This window comes from Schistosoma mansoni, chromosome 2 (genome assembly GCF_000237925.1).
Source record: "Schistosoma mansoni strain Puerto Rico chromosome 2, complete genome".
Classification (NCBI taxonomy): Eukaryota; Metazoa; Platyhelminthes; class Trematoda; order Strigeidida; family Schistosomatidae; genus Schistosoma; species Schistosoma mansoni.
Window position 1 is genome coordinate 28,582,778 of NC_031496.1, and position 22,689 is coordinate 28,605,466.

General features: G+C 35.0%; 1 protein-coding gene across 1 annotated transcript in view; it reads left to right on the forward strand.

The window, feature by feature from the left end:
- Smp_143620 (hypothetical protein) overlaps nucleotides 1–22,689 on the forward strand; it is a gene marked incomplete at both ends in the record, with an annotated part of 67,976 nt that overhangs the window by 15,708 nt on the left and 29,579 nt on the right. The window contains 6 exons of the mRNA XM_018796294.1: nucleotides 78–139; nucleotides 4,621–4,716; nucleotides 17,109–17,195; nucleotides 19,284–19,344; nucleotides 21,455–21,641; nucleotides 22,492–22,688. Of these exons, the coding sequence (XP_018650521.1) occupies nucleotides 78–139; nucleotides 4,621–4,716; nucleotides 17,109–17,195; nucleotides 19,284–19,344; nucleotides 21,455–21,641; nucleotides 22,492–22,688 (690 nt within the window). The remainder of the gene's footprint in view (nucleotides 1–77; nucleotides 140–4,620; nucleotides 4,717–17,108; nucleotides 17,196–19,283; nucleotides 19,345–21,454; nucleotides 21,642–22,491; nucleotide 22,689) is intronic.

Here is a 22,689-nt window from a genome sequence, read left to right on the forward strand (position 1 = left end):
TATTTATACTATGAAGCGTTATCTATTATCGTATAATGATTATTTTTTAATTGTACAATATTGATTCATATTCATAGACGAACAACAACGTGTACAGAAGAAAACTTTCACTAATTGGGTCAATGCATGTTTGCAAAAGGTATGTTTAAACACATCCTTATTATGAATTTTCGAGGCTTTTTATTTCATTAAATCAAAACTTTTTGAAGTCACTTTTCTCCAGTCTAGTTGATTGAAACTAATTATCGAGTGGATGTAGAATATAAGGATACATGTACACTGCTGTAACATTAAGGTATACTGTAATTTTCACAGTTGAAATCATAAACCAGTCTTAGTTAGGCTACCATTGAAAACCTGGAAGCATTGAACGACGATTTCGTCCTGGTCTAGGACTCCTCAGCTAACCCCTCACGCGGGGATCGAACACAAGAACTTCGGTCTCGCGCAGTTGTGTTAGTTGCATTGCATATATTTTGATTCATTGCAATAACGTTCTTGAGGTCGATCAAAGTCAAACATTTTTTGGGTTTTTAGAGTGTTTAGAAATAAATATATAAAAATAATCACCAATGGTTCTACAACAAATAATATTTATGGTTGAAATCATGAGTCAGTTGAAGCTAAACCACCATGGAAAACCTGAAAGCACTGGACGGCCGTTTGGTCGTATTGCGGGACTCCTCAGAAGTGCGCATCCACGATCCCACCTCGAGAGATTCGAACCCAGGACCTGTGTCTTGTGCGTGAGCGCTTAACCTTTAGACCACTGAGCCGGCATTCAACGTTGTTAATGTATAACTTCAACCAATCCACGAAATTGAGCAACCGTTCACCATGTCTTCAGTGAGTTACTATCTCACAACAGTGCTCGCGCGCGAGAATGATAGGTCCTGGGTTCGAATCTCGCGGAACGGGATCGTGGATGCGCACTGCTGAGTCCCATGTTAGGACGAAACGGCCGTCCAGTGCTTCTAGGTTTTCCATGATGATTTAGCTTCAATTGACTCATGATTTCAATTTTGAAAAATACTGAAATCTCCACAAAACCCCTCTTCTGAAAATAATATTTAACTGGGGTTTCAAAAATTGTGATAAACTCAATTACAACAACGGTCAACTGTCAGTAGAAACAATCACAAAAGTGACCAGTTCAATAAGGTTGCACAGATAAAGTGTGTCAACTAATTAGAAAACGTTGGGAGGTAGCCGTGCAACATCGTGGACTAATTGAAGTTAGACATTGACGCTTCTGGATGCTGGCTCAGTGGTCTAGAGGTTGGACGTTTGCATGGGAGACTCAAAGTCTTGGGTTCAATTCCCAGTTGTAGGGTCGTAGATCCATACTGCTGAGAAGTCCCATGTTAAGACGAAATGGCTGTTCAGTGCTTCCAGGTTTTCAATGGTAGTCTAGCTAAGATCAATTTGTGGTTTAAACTGTGAAAAGTCTAGGATCTTCACAAATCCCCGTATACTAATTAGAGAACAGTTAGTTAACAGTCAACCAATGAAATACAAGGAGGAAATTATACATTTGAAACTAGTTACTCATAAGTAATACAGTTATCACAAATGTATCATATAAACAGCTCATATTAAAATTGAAACAAAAATTACCAAGTAATTCTATGAGAATTATCAAAGGTGGTTCTCATCAGGATTGATGCCATCTACAGAATCAATGGAAGTCTAGAAGAGTTGAATAAAACAGTGACTTTTTGTTTGGCTGAACGTGGAAGTCTGGAAAATTAGATATTGATCTACTAGTTGTCTTTCGTGTTCATTGCAAAAATCTGTAGTATTCAGTTCGATTATGTATTTGGGATTATTAGTGCATTCCGCTGAAGATTTTCAACATATGGTCAAACAGCTGTAGTAGTACTGTGGTGTATGTTACCTATGTCTGTCGACAAAAATAGTATGTCTCACCAATCAGAAATGGAATGCCTGGCAGCAGACGCTTGAGAAGATTGAACTGAAGAAAACAGAAAACGAACTTGAAGGTATTAAGAGTCGGAAGAATCATGAAGGATGTAAAGGACAAATGAAGTATTTATTATATGGTTTTCACATTTTACCAAAGAACTCTGTAATTTTAAATTAAACAAATAAATTGGTCTCCTTTACTTAATTTCTTGTTTCGCTAACGTACTCCATGTGGTCAAGCGTACCTAAAGGCTGTTACTCACAATAATGGTTCTAACAGTGTAGAGTTTTACCCAATTAGTTCTCATGACAAACTTTGTATAACACGAACAGCATGCATTATGTAGTGAAATGAATTCATTTCATTTCGAATGTTCTGATTCTTCCACATGCACTCACCGATTCTAATCAGCAAACAGAATGCTTAACAATGTAGTAATATGTGTAACGTGTATAAAGTTATTTAATTCATTATTGAGAAATATTTGTAAATACTTTTCATGTTCATGCAAGTTTAATATGTGAATGAATGGATCAAACGAGAAAGCTATGTTAGGTGTAGAACGTTTCCCCACCAATGTTTGCTCACTTCCATGAATTGATTAAAGTTAGGAATGTAAACCATCGGATGTCAAACTTGTTGATTTCAAGGTTAAGTGGCTGCCTATGTCTTAAGAGTCCTATATTAGGACAAAACTTCTGTTCAGTGTTTCTTAGTTTTCAGTGATTTTCTAAGCTAAAGTCTAATTTAAAACTCACAAAAAGAGGCCTACTACAAAGAGAGTGATTGAACTCTAATATTGTATTGTGAATTCGTGATGATAAACCTTTATTTTTTCAAGAAATTTTATGTGTAGAGGTTAACCAATATATACGATATAAACAAAACTAATAGTTGTGCACAGAAAATCCGTGTTTCGGTTCACATAATAATAAATTTGATTAATAAAGGCACTTGAAATGATATTATATGAATTTTACAATTTAGTTAAATAATTTTGATAGTTGAGATCATGAATCAATTGAAGCTAAACCACCATGGAAAACCTGGAAGCGCAGGACGTCCGTTTCGTCCTATTGTGGTATTCCTCAGTAGTGCTCATCCACGATCCCGCCTCGAGAGATTCGAACCCAGGACCTATCAGTTTCGCGCGCGAGCTCTTAACATCTAGAACCACTGAGCCGGCATTCAACGTTGTTAATGTCTAACATCAGCCAATCCACAACATTGAGCAACTATCCACCATTGTCTTCAGTGAGTTACTATCTCACAGCAGACCTGTTTGAACTCCACTGGTCACTGATTCTCACTAGAATTCCAAGAAATACCTCATGGTGTCAGTCACTAGTGAGCATATGTTGATTATTATCAGAAGGGGTTTCGTGGATATTATAGTAATTTTGATAGTTGAGATTATGAATCAATTGAATAATAAATAATTATGTCTGACTGATTACTGTTCTTTACAAAAACACTATATGGAATAATTACATAACTAAGATTATACAATGTACTTTTAGTCAGGGTGAGGAAAAACCAAACCAGTTACTATCTTTTCGTTGATATTAATAGATACTGATAAGTTAGCATGAGGCATCTCATTTTTTACTGTTACTGTCTACACTTTTGACCACGTAATGATTAATGGTTTTGTAACGACCAAGTTTAAGAATCATTTGGAAATAATTATTTTTGTACAATTTGGTTGATCATCAATATGAACTGAGATTAACTCATGAGTCAGTGGTCTACAAGTTAACCATTCGCATGCGTGACTGAAGGTCCTGAGTTCTTTTCCCAAATGAGCGCTGCTGAGGAGTTCCATATTAGGGTGAAACGGTAATCGTTTGCTTCCAGGTCTTCAATGATGATCTAGCTAAGATCAGTTCGTGATTTAAACTCTTGAAATCCTACATTCCTCACAAATTCCCCGATACTAGTAGTAAACCATTAGCAATTAGAAAGTATTAGGCAGGCGTTGTAACTTATTGCCACGTATGCCTTATCAGTATTTACATCTATGGGATGACATATTCGCATAAACAAAGTTGGTAACAGAATCAAGGTTTTTTTTAGAGTAGATGGATTGTGTCTAGGTGTGGAGTATAGGACTTACGTTTTGTTTTTTAAGGGACTCGTCAGCCGGATGTACCTGGGTCTCAGTCATGATATTCATATTGATACTCGATCCTTGTTAATAATTATATAAAATCGAATATTGCTAACTATAATTGTCTTTCTAAAATTTTATGAACCAATTGATACTTGGCTGAGTTTTGTTCCCTAAGCTACAAAGCTTCTCCATCATCACAGATACCTCTCCCTTTAGCATCAGGGAGATGCGAGCGATACTATGAAGTTTATCACACTTCTTACTGAAAACATATAAAGAAGAATAAATTGTATGCATTTAATCATTGATAATGTTGAGTGAAATCTTGTTTAATAAAGTAATTGAGTAAATCATGTTAAGTTATAATCACTGGATAAGTCAATTTACCACAATAAAAGGTATCAATTATATCTAGTACTATTGAATATTGATTTGAGTTGTGTGTGAAATTGTAGCACTAAGTGTTATGTAATAGAAATCAGTATTATTGTCTAAAAGATCTTTAATATTTATCTTGCCTTATGTAAAATGTTTAAATATTTTCTATTTTATGATGATATAATTCTTTTAATTTATTTAGCTACCTGACCCAATTCATATCAATGATCTTTTCAAAGATATTGGTGATGGAACTACTCTTATCCGTCTGCTTGAAGTATTATCAGGGGAAAAATTGGTAAGTTCACTTCATATTATTATTTGTATATTGAATGAATATGTCTTTAAAGTAAGTCAGAATAGTTTAAGGCTTTTTTTAAACCCTAATTAACAGGTTTTATGTTTCTTTTCACAACTCAATGGGGGAATAAGGTATATATTTATTGACATAGCTTTTAACCAGTAATTTGCAAATTCGAACACCAAATCTACCTAATTCGTTTTCGTTAGTCTATGTAGTATCACTCTGTTTTACAAATGAATTAAATATAACTCGAAGTCGACTTAGTTGATTGATTACTATGTAGAAACCGATGCCATGTTTGCCTAGACCATAGTGGTGGTAGAGTTCTATTGATCAAGTTTCATTGTGGTCACTGGTCTAAGTTACTCAATACTACTGATTTTGATGTTAAGTAGTTTTAGGTAATCCACAGGAAACCCTGTAAGTTGGAAAAATCTTGAGGAAACTGATGCTCCTTAGTCAACTCAAACTCAAATCAACAAGTTTCCGAGACGTTATCACTAACGTACATCGGTCTCAACTTAATTTCTTAAGTACTGGGCTATTTACATTACAAGGTTTACTTCACAATTCGTGAGTTATCATTACGATAAAATAGTTTTAAAATGTTATCTCTAATATATAGAACTGAAGTCAATAACCAATTTATCAAAATCATTTTTCTTGATAATCAACTCTATTGAATAATATTTCTTGAATATTTTGGTTAATAATTTTGTGTAGATTAGTTTGATTGTAGGTGGTTTTCATTGCAGACTGACATCATTTGGGTGTACCATTGAGACCCACTTGAAACGTAAAGGTTATGAGTCTGATCCCCAATTGAATCAAATTATTCGATCAATAAGGTATCTCATACTAGGATGAAAGGCTGTTCAATGCTCCGTAGTAATAATTGCTTTGCCATTTGAACAAGCTAGTCTGTGATGAATGCCACCTACTTTTTCAATGTTTGTATGTTACATATGATTAACTTCTTCATCACAATAATATCGATCATTCTTTTGTTTATTTATTTCTTTGTACTGCTAAATTTGTGATTACATATATTTTCCGAAATACGTGGACCTTCAACTTTCAAGGTGCGAGTAAATAAGGCATGTAATCAGAACTGTGTACAAAGACTAAAATGTTACGCTGTACTGATAAGAATGAAAGCGTGCGAATATATCGCGTTATGTTTTCCTCTTTCTTTGTTTTGAATGCCCCAATTTTTTGGCATCTTCAATCCAATTATGCATGTCATGGAATACGTATGACGCAATTTAATGTAATATTTACAGACTTAGATATTTATATATTTCGTACTTATCTCTTGGATAAGTTATTTTTCAGTGGATTCATCAATACATTTATTCTTGTTTTTGATACAGAACATCTAGTTCAATTATAAATAAAAATAATGTATTTTTAATATCCCAATGAGTGGAAAAATTAAGCTTTAAAATTTTCTGACGTTTCGTAACTCGGTGTAAGCCAATTCTTCAGAGAATAAATAAACAAATTAAGTTAACCCACGTTTAAATAGTACAAAGGAACAAAGCAAGATTAATCGATTGTGTATTCAACAGTACAATGTCTCTGAATATGCGATTCATGTTTAAGTATTTGAACACCTATAATTCATAAAATGACTTATGTATACATGTAAATTCATGACAGTTGGGGTGCTTAGTTCAACCTACAGTATTTATTTGATTCTTTTCTCTGTAACTAGTGTATCATTATTAAAAAAAACACTGGTGTTAATGTGCTCAATATGGAGGTATGCATGATTTCTATATTAAAGCCCTAATCATAACACTTCTAACTTGATCAAACTATTATTTTTCTAAATTCATTTAGTACTGTTTGTTTGAATCTTCCCATCGATATGTTAGGACTGCAACTGGTCAGTCTCTAATTGGAATATGTGCATACTGTGCGTATTGCCTCGATATAGCCTTAATTCACAAGCATGGTAAGCAGAGATGGATAGTATCGAGGCAATACGCACAGTATGCACATATGCCAATTAGACACTGACCAGTTGCAGTCCTAACACATCGATGGGAATATTCAAACCAACAATACTAAATGAATTTAAACTTCACCCCATCGCACAAGCAAGTGGCTATCAGGACTCAGTGACCGAGTGGATAACGCGATAGCGTTTGAAGCGAAATGTACTGGGTTTGAGTCCCAGAGTGAACATCAACTCTGAGATGCAGGTACATCTAGCTGAAGAGTCTCAAATAGGACGAAACGCGCGTCCTGGATTCCACTGCTAGCCACTATCCATCTCTATTAACTTTCTATTTTAAAGTCGGGTACTTCAACGAAAATTGATATAATACAACTGAAGTCACAGTAATTTATTATCTGCAAAAGATTCCCCTTTCTGTTCATTTAGTTATTATTTCATTATTATTTTCAACAATTAAACATTTAAAACAATTGAATGATATAAAAACGTATGTCACCAGTTATGCAAATCATTGTTGTTGTTGTTTTTTTATTTCATTCACTATTTACAATTAATAATAATTTTAGTATTATCATTGATGACCGTAACTATTTATTCATCCAAATAAAGTTTATGCATTATTAACCAATTTGTGAGAGTGGGATAACAACTAAGTAAGAGATAACAAGCGTTGCTTGTTTGTTTGTTTTTTTTTCTTTTAAAATTTGAAAACTGTTCTATTTTTTTCCTTTAGTCCCCACCACATCACTCTTTTTTTAAATACCGCAATTAATTACTAAATTTGTTCCAATTAACCAATAACACAATGTTAATTGTATTTTAATATTTCATACAAATAATTAATTAAATTATATTTTGATTTATCCGCCAACATTTTTACCCATTCTATCAACAATTATGCTTCGGTTTCATTTCGTAATAAAAATTATACTTTAGATGTATGCTCAATAAATTTTTTTTAATTTTAATTTTGGTTTGTTTTTTCATAAAATAACTTAACTGAAATACCCTGCTGACATTATCTTCATCATCATCATTATTAACCTTATCTGAACAATGACCAGATTTGCATTACGGTAATGCTCTCTCTCTATTTTTCTACCTCCATTACAACTGCATTATATGTGTATTGCTTATTTTTTTTTCTCGGGGAATAAAAAAACTAATCAATACTAAGTGATGTTATTTACTTTGATTGAATATAGAAATGTACATTTATCTATCTACTCTGAACCAACTACCGTTTATCCTCTCATTATATATATATATATATATACTTAAATATATGTAATGGTGTGTTGTTATTTAATAATTGGCTTTATTATTACTATTTTTTTTGTGCAAAATAATTCATTACATTTATTTATTGATTGATCAGTAATGAATTTGTGTTGTTGTTGCTGCTGCTGTTGTTGTTGTTACCTTAGGCAACGCCCTGTTCTGCATTTATTCTGTTAAATGACTCATAAAAATTACTTCTTTTTTTCAGATCAGTTTTATGTGTTACTGTTTATTATATGGGTATATGCATATATTACGCTACAATTAATGTTCTGTTATGATTGTTACAGTTATTATGATGGTATAAACATATTACAAGTTAATTTTAATTATGTACAATGCTTATGAATATTCTAGAATATTTTGTTTATTCTCCACGAAGTAGATTTTTTTTTTCTGTAAATTTTACAACTCACCGACCATTTACAAATTGATGTGTAGTGAACGAGAACTCAGGTGAGGAAAACCAATTTATCGTTTAGTGCAAAATTACAGTGTATTAGTAAAATATGAAAGTCATCCACTAAATACTTCATTTGTATATCTTACATCAGTTATCTCTTACAAACTTCATCGTTCCTTTATTCCTGTTGTGATTACAATTACTGTCTGTTTACATTCCTGTTTTCTTCAATTTGATCTCAATTTTCTGTTTCGAGGCGTTCCAGTTGTGATGGGCGTTACATACTACTTATATTTTTGTCAACATAAGTAGCATACACCCCATATGTACTTGGTTTTAAGCTTTATTGTTTATGTAAGGACTAATGATACTATCAGCTTTTCCAAAACAGCAAGTGAGGATGGGTCGGAGTTTGAAATTACGGCATACTGGTTGAAAGTCGTGCATTTTAACTATTAAGCTACTGTTCCGAAAAATTCAGATAGGAACTTTATTGAATTCATTTAGAGAAATTAGTGATTCCAATTAATTTCTCAATAATACAATTCGTTAATCGTCTAACTTGTGTTTATCGTTACAGTAAACATTTCTATGAAGATCTAGTTTATCCTTAAGACTGTTTACTGATTGAATTGATATTATTACATGATCTGATCTTAGTTTCAAGTTGTCACTTTATGGAAAAAAGACGAAATCCTAACTACAGTTTATTTTAACATAGGTTTGCAACCTTCTTGTGATAACTTTAGATATAATCAGTTTAATGGTATTAAAAAATTAATCTATACTAAATAACTCCCGTCATTGCTTTAGGTGGGCAGTCAGATTCTAATTGCCTAAATTGCTCTTCGTAGGGGAAGTTTGAAACGTCCAGTCACTAATTTAGTATTTACTATTTGAAAATGATCAAACTTATCAGCATCTTTATGCAATGATGGTTTTGTTCCATAGAGAAAATAGTTAAATGATCTCTCACGTAGCAGTTGCGTAAAGTCACCATCTTCTCGATGCCAAAGCATTTGAAACAGCTATGAAACCAATTGAATTACAGCATACTATCATTTTTATGTTATTGTTTATAATTACCCCTAAGTTTATTTGTTCTAGAACCTATGTCAGTTGTATCCTGTCGATATGCTGTTGATGATGACTACCTTGTTAAATGTTAAATTAGTGCCTCATCAATGCCCATAATTTCAAATGAACAGTTTTTCAAACAACTGGTTATTTTAGTGTTAGATTAGAGGTGATCAAAGTGAAATCCTTCACTTTAGATTTTATGTTAGCCAATACTCATTAGCAAGATATGCATACCTTCAATATTAAGGAAGTTAGTTTTGTATACGAGACTCGAACTCACATCCACTAGTGTCACAATCAAGGATGTTACTACTGAGCTAGTCAAGCCGTGATTGACTTCTTAATAGATTGAATTATTTACACCAAGGGATTACTGATTAGTAACTAAAGTCCTGTTTGTCTAGATTTTAATACTAATTGAATTCTAACGATCAAGTGTCGATTGTAATTATTTTTCAGATCTCATCAATTTCATTGCTTGTATCTCTTTAAATTTTTATTTCTTTTTCTAATTTAAACCACTAATCAATACTATACTGTTCGTGTGATATCCATCATAAATAAAAATGCTATTTTAACATTGTATTGCAATCCCCGAATGCCCTAGTATAGCCTAGAGTGGGGAGAGTCCGCTCTCCCTCTCGAAATGTTATCACATAGCCACGCGCATACAGTCACTACCAGAGAAGTCATACTCAATGCCTTTTTGTGACGGTGTTGTTCACGAAATTGAAAGGATGAAAAGCGAATGTCCGGCACCTTAACCGGGTTGGTTGATATGGAGGATCCACCTAAGAAAGCTGGAAAACCCTGATTCCAAACCAATATTGCATATTGGCTTCAGGATCTCGAATGAACAAAAAGAGTATGAACCTATTGTTGATCACCGGCTACCGTGGAACTGCATCTCCTAGCGGTGTCCCACTGCTTTGTGGATTAGACCTTTAGATCAAAGGCTCGAGGAGTGGCCCCCTAAGAAGACCACGTGGTTGGGTTTGGGCACCCGGGAAGTATTCTAGCCCTCACATAAATCTAATGACGATGTGTGGTTTCCCCTCATACCAATGTTTATATGTTTAAATAAATAAGCTGTAAGACTCACTAAATCATATGAACTCAGACACTCAAATTTCGATTGTTTAATTAATGATCAATAAATCAATAAAATCTGCTGACACAGTATGGTGTTGGGATCGCTGAAGAAACAATTTGTAATACAAAATAGTTATGTACGTGTGACGCATATGAGTATGTCCGTTCGCACTCACTGGTCAACACATCCCACCCATAATACGTATTTATTATGCACTCACGAGCGGGGTTCGTACCCCTTATATTATTTTCATATTTCATTGGGTCTCATTTATTTTTGTTTAAAAGTTTTGAGAATTGTCCCATGAAATAAATGCGATAAAAAGTTTTTTTAATGTTCTAAATACTTGGATATTGAAAGAATATTTGTGTTAAATTTTATACTTATTCCCTTATCAGTTATTTTGTTTGTATCATATGATTTTCATCAATATTTCGTATGTCAACATACCATGATATTTCCGGTTTAAATAAAATAATTCTGTCAGAAAGGGGTTTTCTGGAGATTGTAGTAATTTAGTAGTTGAATTCATGAATCGATTGAAACACCAATTGATACTGGCTTAGTGGTCTGGAGGTTAGGCGTTCGCGTGCGAGATCGAATGTCCTGGGTTCGAATCCTGCTAGCGGGATCGTAGATACGAACTTCTGAGGAGTCCCGTACTAAGACGAAACGGTCGTTTAGTGCTTCCAGATGTTCCATGGTGATCTAGCTTTAATTGACTCATGAATTCAACTAATAAAATAATATTGTTAATCATTGTTATTTACTTTGGCGTGATGATTTTCGTTCCCGCATACAACTACTTACAATTTAGAATTGTGAAATTGCAGTGACATCATAAGTTTAGTTGGGGAAGAGAGAGAGGTTACTTTTCTGCACATTTATTTTATTGTTTGTTGATAAAATATATGTTGAAAAGTAATCATTTTACCATGTTGAGATTAGGGTGGTTTGTTTGATATTATTCCCATTTATACTTGTTTTTTATTTTCTTGATTCCTTCCTTTTTCACAAGTGGGTTGGTTTTAAGTGTAGCAACTTGGATAAACATATAGACATTCATGTCAGATTCTACGTTGACTATGATTGATTAACTGGCTGACTGTGAAGATTTGAAATTTATGATGTTAGGAAACATGTAACTTACTGACTCATGCGACATTAGCGGATTCATTGTACAATAATGTCAAAGCTTTGTAGATGGGTAATCATGATGTAATTTTCGTTTGTAACCAAAAGCTCTAATTGAAACTTGCTGTGGTTATTCTTATAACTATATATTGGGTGCATTAATTTGCTTAGAAAACATAGTATGTTTACGTTTCTTCTCAGTGTATTACGACCTACTTGTTCAATTTAGCTATTATGCACACTTTGAATGGTTTATCAGCTCAATTGAACCGTGAGATAATATAAGACTGTTTAAGAAGCCATAATACCGAATTCCAAATTAATATACTTACTATATGTGTAAATTTATTAGTAGACGGACTAATCTCAATATGTTCATATGAAAAGTGGCCTAGGTCTGCAAGAATAGCCCATTTACTCACTATAAATTGACAATAGTTACGTTAAACTTATTACGCGACTATGAAGCGTTTTGTTGTGTAACATGTGTAGTTTACTCTATCTGCCATAAGAACAGTTACAAGGAACTTTAGAATGTCTATGAAATTACAGTTGTTCATTTTTATATAACTATTAATATAAGCACACTAACGGTAAATCGAAAAGAGGTAAAATAGCGATGATAGTGATATGAATGAGAACTTACTTACTTACGCCTGTTACCCCTCGTCGAGGAGCATAGGCCGCTCACCAGCATTCTCCATCCAACTCTGTCCTGAGCCTTCCTTTCCAGTTCTTTCCAGTTGCTATTCAGCCTTTTCACATCTGCTTCTATTTCCCGGCGTAGTGTGTTCTTTGGCCTTCCTCTTTTCCGCTTTCCTTCCGGATTTCCAAGTTAGGGATTGAGTCGTGATGCACATTGGTGATTTCCTTAATGTATGTCCGATCCACTTCCAACGTTTTTTCCTAATTTCCTCTTCAGCTGGAAGCTGGTTTGTCCTCTCCCATAAAACGCTGTTGCTGATAGTATCCGGCCAATGGATGTTGAGTATTTTGCGTAGACAACTGTTTATAAATACTTGTACCTTCCTGATGATGGCCGTAGTAGTTCTCCACGTTTCAGCTCCATACAGTAGGACTGTCTTGACGTTCGTATTAAAGATTCAGACCTTGAAATTGGTTGGGAGTTGTTTTGAGTTCCATATGTTCTTCAATTGTAAAAATGCTGCCCTTGCTTTGCCGATCCTCGCCTTTACATCTGCATCCGATTCTCCTTGTTTATCAACGATGCTCCCCAGGTACTTGAATGTTTCCACCTCTTCTAGAGTTTCGCCATCAAGTGTGATTGGGTTGGTGTTCTCCGTGTTGCATTTGAGAATCTTGCTTTTTCCTTTGTGAATGTGGAGGCCTGTCGATGCAGAGGCTGCTGCTACATTTGCGGTCTTCATCTGCATTTGTTCGTGTGTATGAGAGAGGAGGGCTAGGTCATCTGCGAAGTCCACATCATCTAATTGATTCTGAGAAGTCCATTGTATTCCGTATTTCCCTTCAGATGTCGAATTCTTCATAATCCAGTCAATCACTAGAAGGAAGAGGAAGGGGGAGAGTAGACAGCCTTGTCTGACTCCGGTCCTTACTGGAAATGCATCTGTCAGCTGTCCTCCATGCATGACTTTGCACTGTAGTCCATCGTATGAGTTTGGGATAATGTTGACAGTCTGCTGAGGAACTCCATAGTGTCGAAGAAGTTTCCATAATGTTCTTCTGTCCACGCTGTCAAACGCCTTCTCATAGTCAATGAAGTTGACGTATAGTGATGAGTTCCACTCAACTGATTGTTCCACGATGATCCGTAGTGTCGCAATCTGGTTTGTGCACGACCTATCCTTGCGGAATCCAGCCTGATGATCCCTAAGTTCGGCGTCTACTGCGTCTTTCATCCGATTCAGCAGCACTCTGTTGAAGACTTTTCCTGGTACTGATAACAAACTGATGCCTCTGTAGTTTTCACATTTGCTCAGATCTCCTTTCTTTGGTATATTGATGAGATATCCTTCTTTCCAGTCCATTGGCACTTGTTCCTCTTGCCAAATCTTCTTGAATAGAAGGTGAAGCATGTTTGCAGTTATTTCAATGTCTGACTTCAGTGCTTCTGCTGGTATATTGTCAGGTCCTGCTGCCTTCCCACTTTTGATTTGTCTGATGGCCATCTTGACTTCTTCGATCGTTGGTGGAGTGACATCTATAGGAAGGTCAGTGTGTGCTGCTTCGATGTTCGGTGGATTCAATGGGGCTGTTCTATTCAGCAGTTCCTCGAAGTATTCTACCCATCCTTTCCTCTGTTCTTGAATCTCAGTGATTGTCTTTCCTTCTTTGTCCTTGACTGGTCTCTCTGGTTTGCTATATCTTCTTGCCAATTTCTTCGTTGTATCATATAGTTGTTTCATATTCCCTTCTCTTGCAGCTTTTTCCGCCGTCGTTGCTAGTTCTCCCATGTATTTCTGCTTGTCGGCTTTAATGCTTTTCTTCACTTCCCTGTTTGCTTCTGAGTAGTCTGCTTGTGCTTTGACTTTCTCTGCTCGTGTTCGGCTGTTGTTAATTGCTAGTTTCTTGTTCTTCCTTTCTTGAATTTTGTCCAGGGTTCCCATAGAGATCCATTCCTTGTGATGATGCTTCTTAGGACCAAGAACCTGCCGACACGTTGAAGTTAGTGCTTCTTTTATCCCTTTCCAGTTGTCCTCCATCGTAGTTTCTCGTTCTTTCAGTAGATCCTGTAGAGCCTGAAACCTTTTGTTGAGAGTTATCTTGAATTCATGGAGCTTGTCAGTATCTCGAAGGAAGGCTGTATTGAACCTTTGTAGTGCTGTTTGTCCAGTTGTCCAGTGTTTCTTTAGCTTCAGTCTCATCTTGGCCACAACCAGGTGGTGATCTGAAGCTATGTCAGCTCCTCTCCGGGTTCTCACATCTTCCATTGATCTTCGGAATTTTTTGTTGATACAGATGTGATCTATCTGGTTCTCTGTAGTATGGCCCGGTGAGATCCATGTAGCTTTGTGTATGCGCTTGTGTGGGAATATTGTGCCGCCTATAACCAATTTGTTGAATGCACATAGGTTTGCAAGTCTCTCCCCATTTTCATTTCTCTCTCCTAGTCCATGTCGTCCAATTACATCTTCATATCCTGTGTTGTCCACTCCAACTTTAGCATTTAGATCTCCCATCAGGATGGTCAGGTCCTTTCGTGAACACTTTGCTATAATTGATTGCAGCCTTTCATAGAACTTATCTTTATCATCGTCGTTGCTATCATTGGTGGGTGCATAACATTGGATAACGTTCATTGTGATCTCTTGCTTCTTTGTTCTGAATGATGCTTTGATTATCCTGGGTCCATGAGATTCCCATCCCACAAGTGCATTTCGTGCTTTTTTGGACAGCATTAGAGCAACTCCCTGAGTGTGTGGAGCATTTTCCCCTTCGTGACCGGAGTACAGCAGCATCTCTCCTGTACCTAGCCTTTATTGTCCAGTTTGTGTCCAATGGGTTTCGCTAATTCCGAGTACTGCCAAGTTGTATCTCCTCATTCCCATTGCTATTTGGCTGGTCTTTCCTGTCTCTCACATTGTCCGGACGTTCCATGTACCTATAAAGAGTGTTGCTCTGGTTGTTAGAAGGTGCATCGGCCTCGTGACTTCCGAAGAATTTCGGCTTTCATCATGAGACGTCATAATTATTCCTTCAACTCCCAGGGCAGAGTTTAAATGGTTTGAATGATTTTTTTCTGGTTAGCGTTTTTTTAGCGAGTTAGGTTTTCTACGGGATGGGGTCGCTAACCCCATGCCCAACCCTCCTCCTTTGTGTGGGCTTGGGACCGGCAGTAACCCCCAGAGGAGCTACAGGCGGAGTTATGAATGAGAACACTGGTGGCAAAATGTGAAATCCATACGTTCAATCCTTCATTTTCAAAATGTCCATTGATTGTCTCAGACTTTATCGTTCCCTCACTTCCATATTAATTATTCTTTATTCCTGTCTTTTTCTATTTGTTCTTCTCAACCTTTTGTTGTCAGGCATTCTATTTCTGATCAGCGTTATATGTTACTTATGTCCACATAAGGAGCACATACCATAGTAGCTGTAAATGATAACTGAAATAAAATACTAAAGGCTAATTAAGTAAATTAAAACAGAAAAAATGTGTAGAGTATTAAAATGTTGAATATTTGCAGTAACCTTAATAATGGATACAAGCTTTGTTTATATTTATTATTATTATTTGCTGTGCAATATTGCCTTACCCTACTAACAACGAGTCTACTAAGAACTCTATAGTGTTCGTCATGGCATCGGTAGTTCACAGAAATTCTCATGTCCTCAAACCTTTAATAGCATAAAATAGAAGATCAGATAAGTGACCAAGAGTACTCTCATTATTCAGGTATTTCAGTAAAATACTAACCCACAACGTACTACACATAATAAATCATAATAGTTACATGACTTGATCATATTTTTATACCAATCTGAGTAATAAATTTATGCTAAGGTGACTTTTAATATATGAACGGTAAAAGATATAACAACAATTTGTCAAAACACAGTTTAAAATTAGGATTATTTGCTGAATAATCAACAAAACCATACGATATCCAACTCAAAATTGATTAATAACTCTTTAGTGACCAATATCATACTTATTTAATCCTCATTGTTGACCAAGTTTCAATGTGACGGAGTCTATGGGAGAAGTATGGTCTCCTAGTAGTTAAAAGAATGACGTTCAACCAAGTTGGTCACGGGTTCGAACTTTGTTTGGCCTACTTTGATTTGGGTATCCGGTTAGTAACACAAAACTCTATTCAACTAAGATTTAACTTAATGTCAAATACACAGGCCTGTAACTAATAAATGATTTACATCATTCATATATTTCTTGTTGTGACTTTTGCCACGTGACAAAATCGCCAATCAGAATACCAAATTTTATGACCTTGTTTTTGTGCTTAAATCAACGACATGTCAACCATCACTATCAGTTTTGTGTCAACTCTGAATCCTTCTTGGTCCTCAATATCGTAGCTCCTTGCCTAGCCCATGACGTTGAGTCCAGAACACAAATATCATCCTCTCCTATACGAATCGTATGCTTGAGACATACTTGGTTTATTTACAAACAAATCAGACGGGATTACACCATAAAATAAGAAAATAATAATTATACGAAGTCGAGCGAATAGTGATTTAGAGTGTGAGAGACTGTAACTAAGAGACTGAAAATAACTTAAGAATAGTAAATCTTACAATAGTAGTCAATAGGTCAACTGAAAGTTTTTGGTAAACGGAAAAAGTACCAATCCTTATAAGGTATATACATACACTATACTAGCCAGATTTTTCTCTCTGTTCAAAACTATTGTATAATTTATTTTTTACGTAATTTATCATTTTATTCATTGTTATGTATTTTGCTGATCTTGTTGTTCATTTAGCAAATTGAAAATCCTCGTATTATTCAAAGAGCTCATAAACTTAGTAATGTTCGTAATGCTTTAGATTATTTAGAGAAAACATGTAAAGTAAGTTTTTATGAAGTTTGTCAATTTTTTGTTGTTGTTTTTTTCTTGTGAATCATATTACCTTATATTAATTTATCTGATTGTTAGAATATATTGTATTTCACGTAAAAATATACTTCAATTAACTAAGGAGAACTTATTCTGATATTGTTTAGGGAATTATCGATCTCAGTTAGAGAATTTCAAACCAAAACGTGGCATCAGAGCTTGAAGTGAGCCGTGTTGGTAGATGCAGACTAATTGGTTGGGGTCCGCGCGACTATCGTAACCAATGGTTGGATACTCTGTGTGACATGGCTAAGAATCGATCACAATGGTGCAGGTGCATACACTCTTTATCTTCCCTTAAATCTTGAGATTAAAATTGCTTCACATCTGTCTTCCTTCCTGTACTATATCCTTATATACAACCTTTCTTTTATATATTACCGCTACTAAATTAATTACTTCTATGAGTTTAGTGTTCATCTTGTTGTGCTAAATAGGTATGGCAACTTGGACCGATACATATATGTGCCTGGTTCCACGTTGTAGCTGACTGACTAACTGAAGTGTTTCATATTAGTATTGTAGAACGAGAAGACAAACGGGGACAACCAAATGTATTTAAACACATAATTACAGAGTCTCTTAGTAAAATATGAGAACCATACAGTGAATTCTTCATTTGCAAAATTTTAATCAATTGTCTCAGATTTGATTGTTCCTTCCTTTCCACACCAACAATTCTATGTTCTCTTTCTCTTCGATCTTCTTAACCTTCTGCCGTCAGGCATTTCATTTTTGATTTGTGATACATGCTACTTATGTCTGTGGACAACAACAACACATACTACAGTATGAGATTTCTTTAATATACACATACAAGCCTTTGGTGCAAAATTACAGTATCTTCTAGTATTTTTATAATCTAATTCATCATTAAGGTGATTATTTTACGATGGGTAACTCCGGAACGAGTGAAAAGTAAATCATTTGGTACAGACTTCTGATGCTATGATGGCTGACCCCGAAAATATGGCAATACGAAGTTTGTTTTGATAGTCAATTAACTTCATTTTCTCGACACAATTGGATAAAATGGTCTTGCAAACCAACGGTGCGTATTTATAGAATCTCTAAATTGTCAAACTAGAAAGCATACGATTGATAGTCAACATGCTTACTTGAACTGCGTTCCACAACTTTCAAGCTACATTTGGAAACCTGACCGAGTTTGTTTTTACACTTTAGTCTTTTATTCTAGCTAACTTGTGAGTAGATCAAAAATAAGATTACAGATGGCCAAAATAAAGATAATATTATGGTGAACGAACATTTACGTGGGGGTGACGGATTTATTTGTCAATAGAAAATCACAGAATGTCTTCATAAAATACGAAAACCATCCATTAAATGCTTTATTTGCATATCTTCCATCAACTGTCTCTTGCATTATCGTTCCTTCCTTCCTGATTTTATTACAATTACACTCTGTTTGCATTCGTGTTGTCTTCAATTTGATCTCAATTTTCTGCTTCGAGGCATTCCAGTTGTGATGGGTGTTACATACTACTTATATTTGTCAACATAGGTAGCATCCATCACATAGGTGTGTATAAACACTTGAGTGAGAAGCCGTGACCAGTGGAGTTCAGCCCATCTTGAGTATGGATAAGTATCTACCTCAGTCAATGGATGAAGTAGTTGCGCAAGATCATGGATCGGTTGTTGTTAGACATTAACACCGTTGGATGCCTACCGGCTCAGTGATCTAGAAGTTAGGCGTTCGCGCGCGAGACTGAAGGTCCCGGCTTCCACGCCTGAATGCGTGGTCGTGATTGCGCACTGCTGAGGAGTCCCATACTAGAAAGAAACAGCCGTCCAGTGCTTCCAGGCTTTCAATAGTGTTGTAGCTTAGGTTGACTCATGAATTTAGCTACTAAACTTAAAGCAATAGTTTTATTCTGGAAATGCTTAGCGTGCAGATCAAATTAAATTTACAATAAAGTTTTTAAATGCACTTAACTTATTATTTGATGTTGTCTGTCTTTAAGCAAAAAATTGTTTATTTGTTTGTTTTTCTTTTAAATATTTTTTTCATTATAGATAAAACTTGTAAATATCAATCCTGCAGATGTGGTCGACGGGAAACCAGCAATTGTTTTAGGTCTTATATGGTCGATTATATTATTTTATCAAGTAAGCTAAATGAATTCCTGATATTATATAACATGGAAATGAACACACTAATTTACAATCGTGATCAAGTTAGTATACAATGGACGCAATGTTTCAAAGATATAAGGTTGTGTTATTTGGAAAGATGTGATTCATAGATTTTTTCAACTGAAGGATTACTCACAGCTATGGATGGTTTTGAACTATTTAATAGGGGCAGAATGAGTAGTCAGTGTTGATAACATTTTAGGATAAGACATGCTCTGGTACGGCCTAGAGTGATAAGAGTCAGCTTTCCTTCCTGAAACGCTCTCAAATGGCCACGCATATACAGCCACTGTCAAGGAAGTCCTACTCAGTACCTTATCGCGGTGGGGGTGTTGTTTACGAAATTGAAAGGACGAAAAGCGAATATCTGGCACATTAACTGAGTTGGTTGATATGGAGGATCCACCTAAGACAGTTGGAAAACCCTGATTCCTAACCAATGTTGGACATGGGCTTCAGGATCCTGAGGGAGCAGTTGGCGTGTGAACCTGTTGTAGGTCCACGGCTACCATGGGACTACATCTCGTAACGTTGCTCCACTGACTTTTGGGTTAGATTTTTAAGTCAAAGGCTCGAAGTATGGCCCCCTCATGGAAACTACCTACTTGAGTTTGTGCGCCCGAACAGTATCACAGCCCTAACATAAATCAATGATAACTGCTATTGGCCTCATTGTTATTGTGTGGCGCATACGTATTTGGTGCCCCCTTGTACCAATGTTTATGTTTTCAAATGAATAAATAAATAAGGGCAAAACATTGCACGTGGTATATATATATATATATATATATATATATATATATATATATATATGAAGCGTAACAGTCATCCATTTTATATTTACGTAATTGTCTTTAATAAACAGTATAGAGCGGAAATGACACAACAACAATATTATGAGCGTTCAGAAATGATTTATTATGACAAAACAGATTATTTAGAAATTACATCAGTACTTCTGGGTTTGAATTTGAATTCAGGGGTGTCCGTGCGTATGTGTGTTGACGATTATAACACTGATAGTAAGCAAAAAGTACGTGGCAAATTATACTGAATTTAATCGGTAACAAGTTGCCATGGCAACCGTTCTCAAACTATATATATCTGCGTTATGTTCTGTCGTGGAAGGAAATTGATAAAACCTTTTTACAAGTAAATGTTTTTTACATACTATATTAGCATAATCTCTACAGATTATAGATAAAGGATTATGTCTGTATGGTTAATGTACGTTGTACAAACAAGTTATTTGTTTAATAAATAATTTGTGCACTGTCCAACAAAATATATATGAATTAAGCAAAGCAAAATACAGTCAGTCAGAAATAAAACCCCACAAAAATTCACTTTAATTTGATTAAATCTGACCATGTTTTGTTTTTCCTATTCATTTGTTTCCCTGCTGAAATGACTAGCATCATTTCCGGTTTTTAGTTTAAATAAGCCGTGTACATGTTGTCTATTTTTTTTTCCACAACAACTGGATAAATATTTAGTGAATTAATGTTGTAGAAAATCAGTGGTGTTCAAGAGTATTTTCACCATGAAAAGGCATCAACTTTTATCATTAAACATTCTGGAATACAGTGTTATAAACTTATCCCATGTAATGTCGATAATCGTTTTACTTATAGATTCATTGCATTAATTATTAGATTATCATATAAATTAGTTCTCTAGAGAAATGAAAAGCTGTGTCAAGACTATAGTTTATGGATGAACCAGGTCTTGGATTTTAGCCCGAAATCCATTCGTCCATTTGGCTAAATAGCGTTCTGGCATTTCACTTGATGTCGGTTCGTGATGAAAACCCTAAATCTAATTCCTAACCCACACCATCAACTGCAAATCATAATCCTTACTGACACAGGTTTATAATCCTCATTTAGCCCTTTGTAAGTGAATATTCTCAAGGTCACTTTAGCGTCACTCAAAGGTCGTCTGTAAGTTATAGTCTCACCAATCCTGTTTATCAATTAAAATCATAAATTATTTTCTGAATTGGTTTTGTAACGTTCACTAGATTCAAGGTCATCAGAAAGTTTTAAAAGATGCATTGAAATCTCGTCGTAAAAGTCTCTCGAAATCAATCGATTCTGATGCCACTGGAAATGGTAGTAGTAAATCTGAAGAGACCAGTTTATCTGAACAAGTGGATAGTACAAAAAGTGTAACCGGTTCCAGGACTCGACAAGCTTTATTAACTTGGGTGGAACAGTCTTTTCGTTCTCATAAATCGTAAGTTATTATTAGTGGTAATAATAATAAATTAATGTACTTGTTTTTGAATATAAGTTTTTCTAAATTTGTCCTTTAACTATGATTTCTACATTTTTATATTTGTTTTCAATATTCAGATGTTTGTAAGTTATAGCACTTTGTAGTGAGATCACACATTAGGAAGGTACAGATTAGTGTACTAGGATTCAGGTCATAATGTTTGTGCTAATGTAAGTAATATTACCTATCCAGATTAAATTGGGAAAGGAATGTGAGCGTATAATTACATACTTGAAAACCTAGTTGTTTAACCATATAAGCAACTGTATGTTTGTAACATACATGAATATGACGCTGAACCATGATGATGATATGATGGATAATAAATATACCTGCTTTTAAGGCCTCAAATGCATTAGTTTGTAAATAACCTATGAAGTCTGTATCCCAGAACTCATTATTATTTTAATGAAGCTTTATTATGTTCGTTTTGTATTGTATGTTCTGTAGATACAAGTATATCATATTTTTAATGAAGTAATTTGTCATATATTACTGACCAATTATTTTATCTTATGATATATGTTCATCATGAGCTTGTTTCAGTTGTTGACTAGATTTGTAAGTAGTATACTTATCATTAACTTGGCCATAATCAAATCAGGCGATCGATCGCATACAAACATTTACCGGTTTTTCACTGTCGCATATGTATCCTTGTATGCTGCATATATATTTTCTGTAGTTTGATGTGAATATCAGGAAATGCATTGTTGTTTTCATTCATCACATTCATCAGTTTTCTCATCAGTTCGCTACTTTTCACATGTGTTTTCTTTGTCTTGGTTCTTTCTTTTATTTCACAAAGAACGTTGGAAATTAGAGTTACCGACTTTGGTTCATCTTGGCGTGATGGTAAAGCATTTTGTGCTTTGGTGCATAACATTAATCCAAGTCTTATTGATATGGGTGAAGTTATGCATCGAAAAAATCGTGAGAATTTAGAATTTGCTTTCAATGTAGCTGAACAACGACTTGGTATACCAAAATTATTAGATCCTGAAGG